The 20606-nt window shown below is 34.8% G+C and overlaps 1 protein-coding gene across 2 annotated transcripts in view; it reads left to right on the forward strand.

The window, feature by feature from the left end:
* The window catches only part of LOC129231861 (uncharacterized), a 464063-nt gene that overhangs the window by 126817 nt on the left and 316640 nt on the right, over positions 1 to 20606 (forward strand). For both annotated transcript variants that reach the window (XM_054866245.1, XM_054866246.1), the window contains exon 3: positions 11236 to 11615. In XM_054866245.1, coding sequence (XP_054722220.1) covers positions 11236 to 11615 — 380 coding nt within the window. The remainder of the gene's footprint in view (positions 1 to 11235; positions 11616 to 20606) is intronic.

The raw sequence follows: 20606 nt of genomic DNA on the forward strand, positions 1-20606 counted from the left end.
GTGTTTAAGATCAGATTTCCGACACCAATAGTTCGTCTAGTTTTAACCTTGAATTTATTGCATACAAACAATCACTATACTCGATTATTCATGTAGGTACACATGACTTTGATTTCAGCATATAATGTTACATTTTGCTAACAACCAGTTTCATGAACATGAACTCGGTGACGCAGTCTTAAAAGTAATTATATTACAGTAGTTATAAAAAGAAGTTATTTTTTAGAATAAAATTACAAATGCTTATAAACTTATTTCGCTTTTTAATTTTTTTTAGTATAAAAATTAATGTATTAAGTTCTTCTGGAGTTTTTTCTAAGAAAATATTTTGGATTCATTTGTTGTAATTTTTTCATCCATCATTTATAACCAGAGCTGCCAACTTTTGAAAATCCAAAATCGTAGCAGCAATTTACCGCGGGGGGGGGGGCGCAAATTTAAACAGTGATGTATTGTCAACAGTATGAAGAACAAAAATAATGATACTTAACAAATTTCAAATATGATAGAGAAAATATTAATACGGAATATATATATATATATATATATATATATATATATATATATATATATATATATATATATATATATATATATATATATATATATATATATATATATATATATATATATTCTTCACAAAGGCTGTTTTTGACAGTTTTTCCGCTTTTTTGCCAAAAATTCAATGATTGGATCCATCGTGCAACTTTCAAAGAGCGATGGATGCTTGTTGTGCAGAAACCGTCAGCACACGTGTAGAAGTTTGATTTTCTGAACTTACCAGTTTAGTTTTCATGCTGTTTTTTTTTTTTTTTTTTTGCGTTCTTGGGATTATAAATTTAATTTATACTTAAAGCGTATTGTCGTAGCTCGATATTATTTTTAACCCAAAAGAAACACTTGACGGCGACTGGGACTTGATTTTCTCGTAGCCATTTTCAATGAAATGGTTGCCCTTTGGCTACCGGCAACCACTAATCTAGAGCTTTACACACCCAACACTATTATTTTAGACACTTGTCAACACCCCTCGAAACAAGTCATCCCTTAGCTTAGAACAGGGACCCATTATGACTTTTGAAGACACTCGGCATAAACTTTATTTGGTGTCCCCCCCCCCGGTATGCTTTGTAATAAAGTAATAAGATATTTTGATACTTGCGGAACATATAAGTTATAACAAGCGCTGGAGCAATTTAAGTAGATGTTATATGTGAGAAATATGTAATAATTATGAATGAATAATGCGAAGAAATATGTGAGATGGTATAGTTTGAGGGTTGTCAAACCCCTCAAACTATATAACCAAGCCATTCCTTAGCTATGAACGGGGACCAATTATGACTTTTGAAGACACTGGGCATAAACTTTATTTGGTGTCCCCCTCCCTACCCGGTATGCTTTGTAATGAAGTAATAAGATATTTTGATACTTGCGGAACACATAAGTTATAACAAGAGCTGGAGTAATTTAAGTAGATGTTATATGTGAGAAATATGCATAATTAACTGTCTTCAAATTTGGCCTGGATTTGCAATAAGACGTAAATTTTAAAAGTATCTGTTACATAAGCTTGCCAGACGTCCCGGTTTGACCGGAAGACAGTCCTGATTTTCAGTCCTGGTTCCTCTTTCCGGTGTCCCGGCCGGTTCATTTCACGACCCAGTGGAAAATAAATTGAATAACAGATGCCCATAATAGTCTAAAAATGAACTATGAAATTTGTGTTCATTTGAACAATTAAACATATGTTCCATTTAACTATGAACAATTATTTTGGACAATTACTTTGTCATTTGAAACATTGACTTGTAAAATTAATATCAGATTAGCTTGTCAAGATTTTTACAGCAAGATTTGAACCAAAGAAGACTTTCTAAAAAAGGTTCCAGCAAATTAAAAGTACATGTAAATATTGTTAAAACTTTTATTTCTCATTCAAAGTGTTTCTTCTTAGTAAAGTAACCGATAAATATTAACATGTAAGAAGTAAAATGATTAAATTTATCTGCTTGTGTCATTTATTACTACCCCTGGTTTAGGCTCGTAATTAGTAACTTTTTTTTTCATAGCATTGAAAATGAACTGCCCTCTAAAACACTTTAAAGACCAACCGGATGTGTACCCTTTGGAATACTCGCGAAGGGGGGGGGGGGCACTACGATGTCCTGGATGAACACTTCAGAAATCTGGCAAGCCTACGTGTTACATGACTTTTAAATTTAAACATGTAAATCGAGTGTAAAGCCGGGAGTGGCTTTGGGTTTAATAGAAATAGGTTAAAGTTTTACGACAATCGTTTTTTCTCGAGATGTTTGTAGTTTTCTTACAGTGCGATATAAACATAACAGTGTATCAGACAGAGAAGCAAATAAGCCGAGTAAGTGGGATGGTCGAGTTATCCAAGTGGCGAATTATTGAGGTTCTACCTAGTTATTGTGAAACATATCATAATTAACCTATAACTATTCGAGATGAGAATGCTAAATGTGTTTCAATAAAGAAAAATACTATCTTACCTTTTTTGAAGATAGTTGCAACTAGCCCCCCTCCTCCAAGGGCGGATACAGACTACCATTTTAGGAGGGTCATACAAAAGAATGACCCACCCCCTTTTCTGAACGAACTTACGGTTTTGGGCACCAAAAACTTCTTAAAGTGCTTGGGTGTTAATAAAAAGCACGAAATCAGTCAGGAATAGGGTTCCTAATAGGCCTAAACGTTGTAAATCAATTTCATGAGCAGTGAAGGAAGAAAGTTCAAAAATTTATTTTAAAAAATAATTAATGAATTGAAAAGATAACTGAGTCATGCATAGGCGGATTTAGGACTGAGTTCCTGGGGGGGGGGGGGGGCAGGATTTTTTTTTTTTTTTTGAGCAATATTAGTTGTAATCAAGACTGGATTTATAATATAGACTTTTCTGGCCTTAAGCTGTTTCAGCTTTTTGGTATGTTTTGTAGACCCGGACAACTTTTCTGTCGGTGGCAAAAAAGGCCAAAGTGCCGCCCGCCCCCTCCCCACTATATTTTATACATATGGTTCATGATGGGAAATGGTGTCCCTTTTAAGTAGGGAATATACCTAATTAGATATGCCAAGTAGAATATACCCAATTTTAGGGTGTCCGGGGGTTTCTCCCCCGTAGGAATTTTTGTAAAATAGATATAAATTTCTGCATTTTGAAGCCTTCTGCAATTCGAACCATAAAGATCTCTGAAAAAAAAAAAAAAAAAAAAAAAGCAAAATACTCTTTTGCCAATTACGATAATACACAATGCAAATTAGTGGCAGCAGTCCTCAGAGAGAAAAAGCGAGGAAGAAGATAAGATAATGTTTTGTCATTTGCTTACATCGGGCTGTTTAAATTCAATTAGTTTTTGGTCAAGCCTTTTGGTCATGTTTAATGATCGTAAAAAAATAAATGCTAACCGGGAAACACTTCTTTGAAAAATGCTGCTTAAACTCGCTAAAAAAAATATTTTTGGGATTTTTTTTTTTTTTTTTTTTTTGACTAAGTTTTCTGACCTAGAAAAAAAAAATTCCACGTAACCCAAATATATGCAAAATTAGTCACTGTGATGAACCGTGACATGATCAATGTAAAATAGTATAAAAACCATATGACTATTTCAGTTTTTGCGGGTGACCCACTTACCCCAGTGTCTCACTTCCCCCAATCAACCCTACTTTTGAATTTATGTGATAAATTTTGTTTCAGTATATGTAACCTATAATTTACATATTTATAACTGTAATCATTGTTATGTATTTACATTTAAGAGGAATAGTTTACGTCCAATGTGAACAATTTACGTCCGACACCAAGCTAAAAATATTTTTAAAATAATTTTATTCTTTATAATATCATTTGAAAACTGTGAAATATGCTTCAATCATAAGTGTACTTTAGAATTATGCTATTTTTAAAATTAAAATGTAAGCCAATTCACAGGCTTTTAATAATTTTTAAGTGAACCATCAATTTTACCATTTGTGTGTTTACGCCCGACACCAACTCTTTAAATTTTTTAAATTTATACTTTAGGGATCTATTTTGAAAAACTAACATGATTTTTTATTCAGTGGGATGTAGTAAGTATCTTGTAAATAAATTTGATCATTTTGGAACAGTTTATATTTGGTAAATGGAATTAAAACTGAGAAATTTTTCTTCGTTTTTTACGTCCGACACCATGGAATTGCCCAACAGTAAAAAATGCTTTAAAAAAAATGGTGTACAGATTTAGTAAATAGATAACAGGAGAGTACCATACTGCTCATTTGGACAATTTGTCATTTATACACTTGATAAGAAATTAAATTGAAGCACCCTTTTCTTAGGAATTTCAAAGACTCATCTAAACCGTTTCAAGTACTTGAGAACAATTAAAATTATTTAATTAAAAGCAGTGCAGAAAACGAAAAGGAATAGAGGTGGTGTTTTTTTCCCCCCGTACTGAACAGATTAACAATATGCAGTAGAAGTAAGATAGAAGCAAGCAATACAAAAGAATTTCCAAAATACTGCACTGCATTTGGGATTAAATAAACAGCAAGATGTGAAACATGTGAGTCACAAAAATTTATCTCAAGTACTATGTTACAAAAACGTGAGAACCATGATTTTTACATTTTTGATGCAGGATGACGCAAGGAACTGAATTTAACATATTTCAGCATTTATTCCTCCACCATTTATCCCCTCCCATTTGTTATAAATGTTTAAATTTATGGTTTGTATCCGTACTTTTCCAAAATTTTCAAGGTTTTCAAGCACTTTAAAATGAAATTTATTTTTTCAAGTCCTTCCCATTTTTTTTTTTTTTTTTTTTGATAAGGAACAAATCATGAAATTTTCTGGAATTGGAAGCCTTCAACAAAGCGGATGTCCTAAGCTATATAGCTTGTTTAGTTTATAGGAAAATCCGCTTTTTTAAAATCTTTGTTTCAGTTTCTAATTCGTTGAAATAATTCTTGATTATTTTAAGTATTGCAGCAGAATACATACTTCGTTCAGTGGATATTTTCACTTATATACTTGCCCTAATAGCTTTCAGTTCAAAGTAGTCGTTTTCAGCACATTTCAGCATTACAGTGACCGCTTTACTACTTGTAATATATTGTACAGATTTCTCCCTCCTCTCCCGCCCCCCCCCCCCCCCCCCCCAGAAAAGGACAGTTGCTATTCTCTTCATTTTCGCTTCTGAACTATTCAAAAAAGAAAAAAAAATCATGATTTTTTTCTTTAAAGATTTTGGAAGGTTTATTGTTACTATGTATAAAATCCTCCCAAGACTGGGGGGGCATTGCCCCCTCCGCCCCCCATAAATCCGCCCATGGAGTCATGACCCCCATGACCCTCCCCTTGTACCCGTCACTGCCCCCCCCCCGCTCTAAAAAAATTGAAATACAAATTTGTGAAGCAGAACTACGTAATTACACTTTCCTTCGCTGTCTGCAGCGTTCCACACCGATGCACTCCACCGTTAGAACTTGAAGATCCAACAACACCGCATCGTCAAAAAGTTAAAACAATCTGAGAAATTCAATTACAAATTCTTTCGAAACAGGTCGTATGATGGTGTTGTGGGGATGGAGATCCGCTCACAAAACCCAAAGAGCAAGAACAGCAGTTTTTTTTATATGCACAGTTCTTTATGGAACGAAATGGTCAAAATCCAACGGTATCATTAGAAAGTGATCCGTCAAAGGCATTAATGCATAACGGACAGAAGAAGAAATTTACCCGAAACACATTGACCTTGATTTACTTTGCTTTCAATTTCTAGATGAACAACGGTAAAATTAGTAATAAAAAGAAAGTTTACCGCTGTGTTACGGGAATTTCTTTTTTAATTTTGATGACAAATGCTTTGTACTCTAACTTAGAACGTTTTCAAGGTTAAAGTCGATCATTTTTCCTGTTGCGAAGAAAGACTATTAGTAAAAGAAATCAACAAAACGCGCGTTTTTTTGCACAAAATTAGCAGTTACTGCATGTACGTATTTCGGGGTTTCAAGTAACCTTCTTCTCAATGTAAAATTATGAGCTTCTGGATGTAAGTAACGAGAAAGCTTAAGCAGACAGCTTAAACAGCAAAAATTGCAAATTAGCAAGACGAAGTGGAACTCAGAGCCGAAATTTTTAACATGATTCCCTTCGAGAAAAAACCGTTAAGCTATAAACTTCTCCAAAAGTCCCGTAATGATAAATTTCGCTGACAAAATGAAACCGCTAATCAATAAAGTAGCAACGAATTTTTTATGTGAGAAAAGTAACAATTTAATGATTACATTTAACGAAAATCAGAATAAACATAATTCAGGAAAAATCTGAAAAAAGTTGGGAAAACAGAAAAAATTGTAAAATATGTATAAAACTAAACAAGAAACGAAAACGTAAAGACAAATAAAATAATTGAGAAAGACAGGACAATAATACCTGTGTGACTAAAACCATAGGAGTTCAAAGAAGGGGGGGGGGGGACTAATTGCAAGAAATGAATTCCAACTGCAGAAAAATACGGAATGGCTTTAAGATAGTTTTTAGTTTAGAACGATTCTTCAGAATGTGGAAAGACTCTCAAAACTCAAGATCTGACGAATTTGGGCATTTCTGGATGAGGAGTGGTTTAATTTTTGTTCAAGCCAAGGCTCTTTCCCTGGGAGGCATTTTCGGGGGGGGGGGGGACAAATCCATCCTGTTTATCGTTGAAACTCAATCTAAAAAACTTGAAGCAAAAAGTATAAGAGCGGCAATTTCAAGTTTGCCAAGAGTCCGAAAAATCTAAGATCCCACACTAGAACCCCATTCCTTCCCATAAAGTCATCAAAATTGGCTTACAATTGCGTTTTTAGGACTTCTTTCATTTCATTTTTTGCCTTCTTTCTGACTGGATAAAACTGTGTCTAAATTAGAGGTGCGAGCCACTGTTTCCTACATAAAGAACAAAATTTTTACTGTATGGGGAAAAAAAAAAAAATCCGTATTCATCCTACAATACTGTTACGGGCACAAAATCCTTCTTTAATTGTAAGAAACTTTATTTTCCTATCTTCACTAGATTTTGATGAAACAACGCTCTTCGATACCATTATATTTCATTAACTTTTACATTCAGAATGAAAAAAATGAATGGAAAAATGCGAAGTGGTTATTGACACACGATACAAACTAACACGGCGAGATTATAACTGGTAGGATGCGGTGTGGGAACTTCCGCCTTCAGTCATGCTAAAATAATGTAAGTTCATTCCTGAAGCCACTATTTAGAAGCCAATAATGAAGCCGAATGTAGCAATACTTACTCTCCTTCCAAAAAATCTCGTGTAGCGAGTGAAGAGTTCGCGGTAGCTCTGAGATGCTTTTACCGAGAAATTTCGCTGTATCCATTTCGTGTTGCAGCACGAGTCCACTGTATTAAGCTATAAGGCTTATAAGACGCTTTCTTTTCGCCAATATTTTGATTTGGATGACGCAAACAGGGGCGCCCTGTATCTGTGGTCTCGGGAGGTTAATATGACCTTTCAGGAAATTCTTCATTGCAAATTTTGTCTGACGAATCGGCAAATTTGGAGACTCAATTGGTTGTTGAAGCCTCTCTTCTCCCCGCTCCTCCTCTCCCCCCTTTTTTGAGCTAATGAGTAGAACAGCTGAGTTAGAAGGAAAATGACCGACTCCGGAATTTTGGAGCCTTCGACTCCTACTCCGACTGCTCCAAAATCAGTCTGACTCGGACTCCGCAGTCGTGGCAGGTTGTGGACTCGAAGGAAAAATAACAGACTTCGATTCTTGGAATTTTAAACCTTCGACTCCAGACTCTGGCTTTTTTGCCCCAAGATCAGTTCGATTCCCAATTAGACAGCCCTGCTGAACAACCGAGATGAGAAAATTCCCTAAAAAAGGGAAAACATGCAGATTATTGCAGGTATAATATTAGACCTACTCCTTACCAGGTGCAAAGCTGGGTGTCTCAACGGAGGTATTAGTCAGCTGCAGGGTTTAATGTAAACGGCTATTATCGAAAACCCCAGCAATTGCCTAGTTATTGCATTTCATTTGTAAAAGCTCCCCCGGTTACTTTCGCATGTTGACCAGGCTTCAGTTATCACAAAAAACTCCTTTTGTTAAATCAATTTAATTGGTGTTATGGTATTAAACAGTAAGTTACCGCCCCCCTAAGCCAGGGCTAAGGTAGATCTACAGGCAATATACCGATAGCCCGGTTATCCCACACAGAGAGTGCAATTTCGTCTTTGTTATGGACTCATTAATCTGCAATAGAGAAGAACCGAGCTGGAGGCAGATGTTATAGCATTGAAGCCGCGGGGGCCAACAAGTTGGAGATTTTATCTCACCAGCAAGAATCGAAACTGCAGTCTCTGAATGATGGGATAACCGGACTGTCGGTATATTGCACGATGTTATGGGTGTTGGCCTTTAAATTCAATGGCGCCCATATAAGAGGGGGGGGGGGGGAATTGGGGCTTAAGCCCCCTCCCCCTTTAAATTAGAACTTCCTTGCTTTTAGTACTTTTTTCTTTGCAAAAATGTAAAAACATTTCTTCTCCAGCAATTAATGAATAAGTTATTAAAAATGTCAAATTTTAATACCTCTAATTTGTACTGAAATCGGTTTCTATTAGGAAAATATCCTGCCAAACCATGGGGAAAATATCTGAGCCCCCCTTAAAATTTTGCATATGGGCGCCCTTGTTTAAATTGGTCCTCTGTGATGTATCATCAAGTCTTCTTTTGTCGTGTATTAACTTCTTAATCTTTCCTTCTTACTTAGCCTATATTCTGTGTACTGCCCACTACGTCATTGCAAGAACGTAAATTATTGTTGTGTCCAACATTCTTATCACTGTCAGACAGGGCTGCCGAGAACTCCTTGCCACTGTGAATGCCGGGGCCCTCTCCCCCCAGAAAACATATGAAATTTGTACTACTTGGACTCCACTCCAAGTCGGGTCCCCTCAAAGACCGGGCAAAGGGCGCGCACAGGAATTTCTCTAAGGGGGAGTCCAGGTTGGAAGGTCCACCAATCTCATATCATACTCCAACACGCATCCAAATATATTTTTTTGATTTTATCGGTTGTCGGGAACAAAAAACATTAAAAAAACAAAATATTGAATATATACTTAGCATTAGTTAATAAAATAAATTTATGAATAGCAAATACCTAATTAAAATACCAGAAAGCACAATATACTTTTCTCATAGTTAAAAATAAAAACAGTGAAGCAAAATCATCATTCTAGACAATTATGTTCACATACAGCTCGATTTTGTAGGGGAAGAAAAAGAGAATATATATATATATATATATATATATATATATATATATATATATATATATATATATATATATATATATATATATATTTCATTTATTAAATCTGAAATTATTATTACCATTGCTTGGAATTATTTTACGTACTGCATACATAAGTTTATAGTCAATTAAAAAAAACTCAAGGAACATGGGAGGGGTTCGGACCCCCTGGACCCTCCCCTTGTGTGCGTCAGTGGCCGGGTCCCTAGTTTCTGACTAGGCTGACATGGCCTCTCGTCGGTCCTGCTGTCATAATCGCTTATCCACAACATGCTGAAATATTTGGCCCGCGGATAAGAAACACATCAAGTTTCTGCGTCATATAACTAAATGAAATAAAGTGTAAAATTACAGCTTAGTTAACACAATGGTTGGATGATTTGTTATTCAAATGCTTATTCAGGGGAAACTTTTGAAAAACAGTAGAAGAATGGAGTCGACAAACATAAATTATCCAACTTAACTTACATCAGACCTCATTTGCAAGGACAAATATGCGTTGTAAAACGAAGAGTCGCGGTTTTTGAAAATGAAGTTATTAGAATAATAACTTCATAGAGTTCAATGTAAAAAAGAAAGTTTCAAGAAAAATGAGACTTGGTTCGTAAAGAAACCTTTAAAAGATGACTAACAGTTGTTTATATGTTAGTAAAAAACGATTAAAAGGTATAAGTCATATAGAAACAATCCATTAAGTAAACGCTTCTCCTTTTCTTCTTTTTTTTTTTTTTTGTTATCTTTTTCAAAGCATCAGCTTTACTCTTTTGAATTGATGGACAGGTTATTTTCCTAAAGGCTTCTTATTAAGAACTCAACTTTAAAACAATTCTTTTTAAATGTTTAACCAGAAGTACCAAGGTCTATGAAAGGCTGTGAGAGTAGATTCTTTAAAAGAAAAAAAAAAAACTATCTAAGTTTATTTGAAGAGCTGACTTATTCACTGCTAAAGATATTCGTTTTATTTCATCGCCAAACGTGTTTAAAATAAGGAAAGTGCTGCGTCATATTAGTTTTTGAAATTTCTTGAGTTACGAAAGGAAATGACGAAATTCAAGCAATCAGAATAAAAATTAAAATGTAATGCTTTTCGCTGAAACAGAGAGCTGAACAAAGACTTATTTCCTTTAAAACAAACTTATTTTAATTTTTTTAAGGCTAACCAATGTCTGGTGAAAAAGCTTGTTTAATAGATTTTAGAAAAAAATATAACTGAACTCTCCCATCTGCATGGAGAAATATTGATTCAGTTTGGGAGACGTTTATCAAGGAGAAGTGCAAACAAATTTTTGCACTTCACCTTAAACAACCGTTGTTAGGGGATCATGATGTCATACATTTTTTTTCAATATATTTGCCCCCCCCCCTTTTCATAAAATGTCACACTCACCTTACCCGTTACCCCTCCTTCCGTTTTGTCACGTCACGCGTATATTACACAGACATACTGTTACAAAAAATGCTTTCATTTGAGTCAAAATGTCTGATGTCACACTTCTTGCTACCCTCTTCCCCCTAAGGGTTAAGGGGACGTGTGACTCAGGGGGGGGGAAGGGATCATATTTCTTGAAATAAACGTATGGCATAAGTTATAAACAGCTCCATTGTTGTTGGCATTGCAAAATATGGACACATTAAAAGTTTAGAGCAGGAATTAAAATAGAGGGAGCAATTCCAAAGATCCCAAGTCACGTGATTCAATAACGACGAATGGTTGGCATGTTTTTCGTGAAGCAAGCGAAGGAAACCTGATTTCTTCCTATGCTTTGCTTTAAAATCTATCACGTGACTAGGGGTCTGGTTTCATGAATGAAAGTCTTCACTCCCTCCATTTTATCTCTTCTCAATGATTAAATGCAATCATTTAATTTTTTTTCTTTTTTTTTTCTACCAGGGAGGCCAGAAATGTGTGCCAGAGCCGCCTACTGAGAGATCTGACCAAGCCACTACCCTGCGCCGGGAATGGGGCTCTCAGAGAAATCTGGCGAGGGAGCGGCGCAGCCTGGCAGCTAAGGCGCCACCCAGCGCGGAAAGTGCTTCACGGAGCTTGCAGGCTCGCTCCCTTTGTATGTCTTCCGATTGGGATATGGAAGAGGAGCTCAGCCCCCGGAGCTCCCGCTCACCTCGCAAGCTCACCAAGGATTCCGGATATGAGACCAGTGCGCAAGGGGATATCGAAGGAGCCATTTCTGACCGCCTGGCTGAGCAAGGAACAGATCCTCAGTTGCCTCCTGAGAAAGAAGATCCTCCTAATGAAGCAAGATCTGTTAAGAGGTGTGTGGTTTAATTCCTTTCAGATTAAGCATAACATTTTTTCAATTGAAGGTCTCGGCGTAAGAACAGGACAGATCCACATTTTAAAAACATTAAGGAATCACAAGATAAATAAATAAAGTAAAATAAATATTTTTTAATTTTGTCTTTATATTTAATACTATGTTAAAATGTCAGCTATGTGTAATTAATTGTTGTATTGGAGCTGTCAAAATTTTATCAATTATTCAACAAATGTGCACTTTATCCACAACAATTCTGCGCTAGAGTTAAATCTTTCATTCATTAATTTATTTCACAACAAAACTTTACGTTATAATTCAATCAATGAAGCAAATATCTTTCTCATAGAATATGCTCTTCGTAAAATAACTATATTGCGATCCGAGCTCTCTCCGCTTAATCCCACGTAGCTAAAAGAATACTTTCCCCCTCACGAGAGAAAAAAAAAAAGCAAAAGAATTAAGTTCTGGAAAAGTGACACGAGGATCGCTCAAAAACAATAAAAATGCCCATAAGTGATTATTTAAAAAACAAAGTGAGATTTTGTGTACATGGGTCCCAGGACTGCGGAGTCGGAGTCGAGCAGTCAATGTCGAAAATCGAAGGTTCAAAACTTTCAAGATTCGGAGTCGTAGTGGTTATTTTCCTTTAAAAGTCTGCAACTCTGCCAGTGCTTGCGGAGTTGGAGTCGGATTGATTTAGGGGTAAAAGGTCGGAGTCGAAAACTTTAAAAATTCCGAAGTCGGTCATTTTTTCTCCCACTCCGCAGCCCTGGTTTTCTCAAACATCCAAAATACATTTTCACATTTAAAAAGCTGTGTTCTCGGCTTTTTTTTCCCCACTATTTTATTTCTCTAGTTTTTTTATCCATTTAAAGACGACTTTTTACGGTCCCAGACCCTCCACTTTAGTGTTAGAAAAATTCTGTGGACGCATTATTTTCGCGTAAATGAAGATATCAATAATTTTGCGAGTTGAAAATTTCGCAAATTTTATCTGAACAGAACCGAAAGTTGAAGAAAAAAATATTTCGCCCAGGCTTAACTTTTTGCGATAATGATGGACAAGTAAAAATCGCAAAAATTACTGCATCGCAAAAATAAGTGCTTTTACAATACTTAATGACGATTTTTTAAACTGTAATTAGCGTTTCTCATCGATTTTATGATGTAGTCCGATAATTGGACTTTTCAGTAATTCGAGTTGGTGTCGGTTCCGATCAACTCGGATTACCGGGACTTGAGTAACTTTCAAACTCTCTTGATTTTCGAACCATAATTTTTGTAATACCAAGTGTTAAAAAAAAAAAAAAAAAAAAAAAAAAAAAAAAATTAAAAAAAAAAAAAAACATACTTCAAAAAGGAGATTTAGTGAACTGTATTTTTAATGAAGTAAATGTAAACTTTACTAAAACAGAAAATAATTATTTTCAGTGGAAAATCATAAATTATTTGCCACGTGATAATAAATTGCAATCTTTTATCTTTCAAAACCATTTTTTTTTCTGTGCTGAAATTAGAATTATCGTCAGCTGTTTAATTGATAATTAATTTTTATGAACTTAAATTTAATTTGTAATCCCTGTTTGTTTTCAAAACTTAACTTTGTCATCATATATGTTAAAAGCAAAAAATAAATTAAAATGAATGAATAAACAGGTATATAATGAACGAATAAACAGCAAAAACAGGCATAAAATTGTGTAACAAAGAAGCCATCTTATTAAGATAAGCTAACAATTTGGAGAAAGAAATTACCGATCTGAAAAAAATCATCTCTTATGTTATCGTGAGGTAATAATTTGTTGTTTATTTTTGAAAAATATGTTATTTATTATTATTTTTTATTTTTTACGCTTAAATAACAAACATTGTTTACTAAATACGTTTCATAAAAAAGTAATAATGTACGAAAAATAAAATTATGAACTTTATCCTTCAATATTTTAAAAATTTAATTCCGGGAAAGCATTATGTCTAAAATTACCTAATCAATCAAACAAACTTCCCTCGGAGGATACGATAAATTTCAAATTGAATACGATTTTATTTTTTGGTTTATTTTGATGTTTTTTTTATTTTTATTTTTTATGCTTAAATAACAAGCATTGTTTACAAAATATGTTTCATCGAAAAAATAATAATGTACAAAAAATTAAAACTACGAACTTTATCCTTCAATATTTTAAAATTTTTATTACGGGAAAGCTTTGTGTCTAAAATGACCTAATTTCTAAAATTAACCAATTAATCAAACAAACAACTTTCCCCGGAGAATACAATAAATTTTAAATTGAATACTATTTAATTTGTTGTTTTATTTCGATTTTTTTTTTAATTATTATTATTTTTTTATGCTTAAATAACAAGCACCGTTTGCTAAATACGTTTCATCAAAATAATAATAATAATAATAACGTACAAAAAGGTAAAACTATGAACTTAATTTTTCAATCTTTTCAAATTCTAATTCCGGAAAAGCATCATGTCCAAAATTACCCAATTTACCTAACAAACACTTTCCTTGGCGAATACAATAATTTTCAAATTAAATACTACTTCATTTGTTGGTTTATTTTGATGTTCCGCTCTTGTTTCAGCGGTATTAATAAATGAGGTTTTCATTCCGCTCACACCAAGGACGAATTTTATCATCATTGTTAACATACCTTTTCCTTAACAATGCAGGTACTCGTGCATGAAGAATTGCAATTGGTATCTCTAGGCGACGCCGACGTCCCGTAATAAGGAGCAATGGAAAGAGAGGGAGAGGAAATGCAGAGTTGTATATATCAATCTGCAGAGATGCCGCTGTAGTAACATTCGTCTTTTCAACATTGGGCTTGTAAAAGTATTAAGGAGATAAAAATCATGCATTTGATTGTTACTTTCAAACGATGTACACTCTACTTATTGCAGTTCTAGTTGATATGTGCATTTCGTTTGGAGTGGCGCTGCCAGAATATGTTTTCTTGTATGGAAGGGCTTTCGTTTAACGTTTTGCGCGGGGAGGGGGGGGGGGGACATTAAAACTTGATGCATATTTCATCGAAAAAAAAAAGACTGCAGTGCAAAAATAAAAATACAGTGATCTCTCAAAGCTGGGGAGGCAATGGCACCCGCCTCAACCTCTAAATGACGAACCTGTAAAGGGGGACACTTACAAATGCCATCTTAAACGCATTTAAAGTTTTAAAGTTAAATATGTATAATATTAGTTAAATGCATGCAACAAAAATAATTCTATTTTTCGTTCTAACTAAGATAGAAACAAGATTCAACCGTCTTTTAAGCAGAAACAAACGCAGAAAATTTTTTAAATGGTTAAAAAAAAAAAAAAAATGCAAAGTTTGACGATTTTTGTGTCCTGGACGTCTTTAAGGGACATTATATTGCATTTTCATCGCTGTGAAGGAGGAAAAGATCAAATGATTTTATATGGAGTTTAATGAAACAAGAAAAGTATAAAATGCATGTAATTTAAAGTGGAAAACCAAAGAAAATAAAGCACAAATTCACTTGAATTTGTGCTTTATTTACGTTGGTTTTTCACTTTAATAATATTGTAGCACCAAGCTTATTTGATAGTTTTTCATTTATAAAATACATGTTTACAAAATTTTAAACATCTCAAAATAATTATTTAAAGTATATTTACAAAACATTACATTTGATTTTAGTGAAGTTTCACAAATTTCTATAAACTTCGGCATTAAAATTTTTTTTAATGGTAAAATGTTGAAAAATTGCTGTAAAATATTTACTAGCCAATGTGATAAAACAGTCGTTTAAAGACACCAAAAACTACTGTGCGTGATCATTTTTTCGATCAGAAAAGAAAAAAAAAGCATTTAAAGGAAACTTCATTCATTGCACGATATAGCCTTTTTTCATTCGGCAACTTTCTGACTTTGTAATCCTCTGCGCAATCTGCTTTCTTCGATTTTTACTTGAGCAGACAGCATTTTACGCTAATTGCATAGTTTAGTTTTTCACCCTTTTTTTTAATGAAAAATGCATCTACGACCCTTTAACAGTGAATCACTAAATTCAGTGTCCTTTATATTAAATTACTCATTTAGTGTTATTATTATTAATTTTTTTTATTTGCGTTGAACATATACGGGGACTTCGTTTGTCGAAAAGCCCTGGAGACAAACAGCTTGATTTTCGTTCGCCTCAGATTTAACTTCACTTTCGTTTCTGAATCTGTCAATGAGACGATTTTAGACCTCTAATTGATGAATCTGTCGGGATTTGAGACACGTGATTGGTCGAAAACGACATTGAGAAAAATTCGACCGGTACGAGAATCGCTATGAAAACGAACTAATTTACAACACAGATCAATGCTCATGCTTATCTAATCACTACATCAATTCTAATTTCACGCTCTCGTCTGCAAAATCGTCAACGTTTTAGGAAAGATGTTGACAAGTTGACAATAAAGCAGTCGCATGCAACTTGAAACTGTGCGCAAGTCTAAAATAAAGAAAGTAGAGGAACAAACTCTACGTAATTACTTAACTTTCGCCTCAAACTTTCTTTCCAAACGCTTTTTCTTCAACTCTCAACAATGATTTCGAAATCATGCCGATTCTATGTCATTTTAGACATGTCATTCATTTCCTGTACCCTTAAAATCTGATAGCAACTGAATGCTTTCTCCTCACTTTTTTTTTTACTTTTAAGACCTCTTTACATATGCTTACATATGCTTACTTGCTACTTTCCTTTCAAACATTAGCATTAAATATCTTCTTGCTCAGTTACTCTCGAGAGTAATTCAACTTCTTCCTAATTTTGTTTGAGACAATTTTTACGTCAAGAAACTGTCCTTTATTATTTATTACGTCTCTAACCAGGGTCATTAGCGGCGTACAGTTTTAGGGAAATATTTCTGGTTCGCTGATTCTCACTGAACCGCAACTAATCCAGACGAAATGGTAGCGCTCGAATGTGAAATGAATACAAGCTAAAACCACGATGTCTCGCGAATGATGGACCAGCAACAAGTGCAAGTAAGGTTTACAATAAGCTTCATGCGGTAAAGGGACTTGGAAAAGTGTCCGATTTCAATCGTTTTTCGAATTTCGATAAAGATATAGAATTGATAAATTTTACAATAAATAATTATTTCATATCAACCTCTTAATAGCTCTTGAGTAGTTGTACAACCTCCAATTTCCCTTCTCCGATTAAAGAGAACAGATATTTGCTAATGCTGGATCCTTCAGAAAAATTTGGCGGTTTTATGCTCAGTGCACTATTTCATAATCCGAATTGACTTGTTCTAAAAGATAACTGCACGTGTCTGTGGTGAAGGGGAGGTTTTGGGGGTGAAAACATCCCCCGAAAGCCCTAGTTTTAACACTATTGTCAATCCTAATACAGTTCTCCACATGTAAGGATTGTTTTAATCAAAAAACCCCCCTCCAGAAGGCGTTTCTAGCGATAATGCACTGCACATAATCACTATGTAAGGTTCACGTTCACAATGCAGGTTTTGCCTATTTTGGGAAAATATTTGCATGATTTACTTGAAAGTAAATTGAGGGCGGGAGCTCAGTTCCTACACTTCTTTTCAATTTTATGTGAGTTTTAATATTTTAAACGAAATTCAGGCTCTTTTAGCGTTAAAATATGTTTTGAAGACTCTAGGACTCCTGGCTCCTGCACTTCTTTTGTTAGAAGGAAGAAGCCCTGGTACAAGTACATATTCAAACACATTGTTTTCAAAAGCCTGGGCTGCAGTCAGGGGCGCCCCGATGGGAGGTCAGTGATCTTCCAAAAATATGCTTATTCGGAAAAATTTGTCTGAAGACTCGGCAAAATTATCATCATTCGGCAATATTTGGAGTTCCGATCGGCAAAATTATCATCATTCGGCAATATTTGGAGTTCCGATCGGCAAAATTATCATCATTCGGCGAAATGTGGAGTTCCATTCGAGAAATCGAGATTTTCCGCCCTCCCAAAAGTTTTAAGTTCGGGGCGTCCCTGGGGGCAGTTGCCCCTCCTGATCCCTCAAATAACGGGGCTGACTAAACTCCACGGAAGCATCCCTTGTTCGGTGTCCAAACTAAGTGACGGAAATCTCACTGACTGATTACATATTGGGTTCAGACACTTGGAATGCATTTATTCACATTCATCCGAAATACCAGAAGAGCATTCCTCATTCCAAGCGACACGCAATTCGATCTTCAGCAGGCATACCTTGCCAATATCTGCGTGCTTTTTCCCGATAGTTCCTTCCGTTTTGTCTTTTAAATGAGGCACTTTATTGCCCTTATCGCTCGTGATCTTTGCCCTAATAAAACCGTTGTCTTTCCGTTTATTCAACGAGCAGATTCGATTCCTCATGACATTGAATAGTTTACATTCCGAGGGCCGTGACGTCACGTGTAGACTTGTTTCTGATTGGCGAGATCGAGTCAGAGGGAAAAAGAGCGCAACATGTGGCAGCAAAAGACGGTAATTTTAAAAATCAGCTGCATTGTCTCGCCCTTTCTTGTTTGGTTTCTTGCAGACGACCTTGCTACACATACAAGTGGTTTTGTGTCGTAATGGTTTTTCTTTCGTCCCTTTCTTGCCTTTGTCGTGACTTTTGATTACATTTAGCACTGGGTCTTCCAAACAAGAAGAAAAAAAGTGATTAATTTCGTATTAAAAACAACTTAGAAATTGATTAGAAACAAATCGTGATAAAAGATAAACATATCGCTGCCCCAGTTCAATACTGAGTGAGACACGTTGAAGATTGATGTTTTGAGTAACCTTTTTTTCGCTCAGTAATATAAAAAATGTGCTATGGAAATGAAACTAAAGAGTGAAACTTCAAATTGAGCGTATCTTCGTACAGAACTAGATAGGGCATGAATTACTTTATGCGTAAATCTAATTTAGAAATTCCGAAATAAAACTTCTAGTCAGCCCTTCTAGCAAGACCCGATTACTGAATAGGCCAATTGCTCCATGGTCTAGGCAGGGGTGCCCACCTCCCTAAGAACAAGGGCGCACCCCCTTAAATATCGCGAAGACTCCCAAAAGCATGAGCCCCCCTCCCCAAAAAAAGTTAAAATATCCCTCAACCCCTCCTAAAACTTTCAATGGCTCAGTCTGCGACTTGACACACCCTAGGTGGGCACTCCTGGCCTCGGGACCCCCCTTTTTAGGGGCCCTCAAGTAGCTAAAACTGTTTTAGCCAATGGCTAAAATTGCAAGGTTTAACAATAGCGGGTCCCAAAAAAATGTTTGGCCTCTGGCTGCTCGATGTATTTAATCGGGGTCTGACTACTAGAGCAGCTACATCAGTAGTTTGAATCATTTTTTTAAAAATCAGTCTATTGCGTTTTCTTCTATTATTGAGAACTGTTATTAACTATTTGATCAACCGATGAACTTTAATAATCGGTGAACTCAGTTTCCTATATTTGATTTCAAATGGCAGTTAATGCAGTGTACAGTGTACATTAGGGTGGGCCGAAAAAACTCATTTTTGTATTTCGAAGTTGTAATAGTGCAGAAAAGTTGCGAATTATAAAGACAAAAAAGGAAAAAAAAAAGAGTTATGGAAATCAATTGACATCTTCCAGTCGCGCATGAGGCCTTTGACAAAAAAAAAAGAAAAAAAGAAAAAAAAAAATTTTTGCAATTTTTTTCTTTAATTTTTTTAATTAGATGTTTTCATATATAACATTAGAGTTCATGTCACACATTATGTTGCTTGAACATTACTTGTTAAATTGAAGGGCTCGGGGCAAGAATGTGATTTGTCACATGATGTGAATTTTTCAGTAGGTCTATTTCCAACTCATAAAAAAATATCTGTAGAATTTTTCAAACGTATTATAAATTCTATATTCTGCAATACTAAAACTAGTTTTTCTCCAAATGACATAATCCAATCGAAAAGTCACTCCTTGTGGCTTGTCACATTCCTGTCTCGAGCCCTTCAATTGAATATGGATCACTTACTAAACTCATAGCAAGTTACCGAATCCTATTTATTTAAAAAAATGTAAAATATTTAAATGGTATATTTATTAATAAAGGGAATATATTGTAAGTATAACTAAGATACGTGGTGGGGGGGGGGGGGGGGAGAAAAATTTATTTCTCTACTGCACGCGGTAACAATCAATTTGTTTTTGAGAACAGAGTACTTTCGATTATACATCCCGTCTACATTTCTGTGTTTGGGTTAAGATTTAAGTACATGTCATGCAAATAATTTTTATTCGAATCTATTTTTTTAAATTTTTAACATAGATTTTATGTTACAAAAACATCTTTTTTTTTCTAGTTCCCACTATAAGTTTGAGTTTTAATACATTTATTTCACTCTAGCATACATTTTATCGAAAGAAATATTTTTTTGCAATTTAATTTTCTCTTTTACATCTTAATTCTGAAACGTATATATTTCCCTTTTATTGCTGTCGCAGAAAATACGACGCGTAATAAAATGGATAGTATCAGAAAATTCTTATTTTACACGCAACTTAGTCATGCAAGAAATCTTTTAGCAGTGCTTCTTTACGACTTCTATCTAAATTGCTCTCATACTTGTCGTAAAAATAACACATAACTTCGGACATTCCTGTACCATATTATCATTTGCATAATTTGGACATATATCCATTGTGATATTGAAAATTAAAGATGAAATTGCTAACTTTATGTACTGTCTTTCAAACATGAATCGAACTAAAGAACTTTTAAAATTTTTTACTATTATTAATGAGGCAGTGAGAAACAAAGGGATGTAAGTGGACATTTTCGAGTTTTAAGTAAAACGCGTATAAAGATTACGTCCTAGGTAGGCTTTCATTGAATTTTTTTTCTAAATCATGCTGTGCACCTACCAGGGCTGCAAGTACTATCTCTTGCCCCAAGACAGAGGAGGGGTTCACCTACGATTTATACTGATTATCTCCAAATTCTTAATTTTGCCACTTACATTCCTTTGCTTCTCACTACCTCA

The sequence above is a fragment of the Uloborus diversus genome, chromosome 10, assembly GCF_026930045.1.
Source record: "Uloborus diversus isolate 005 chromosome 10, Udiv.v.3.1, whole genome shotgun sequence".
Taxonomy (NCBI): domain Eukaryota; kingdom Metazoa; phylum Arthropoda; class Arachnida; order Araneae; family Uloboridae; genus Uloborus; species Uloborus diversus.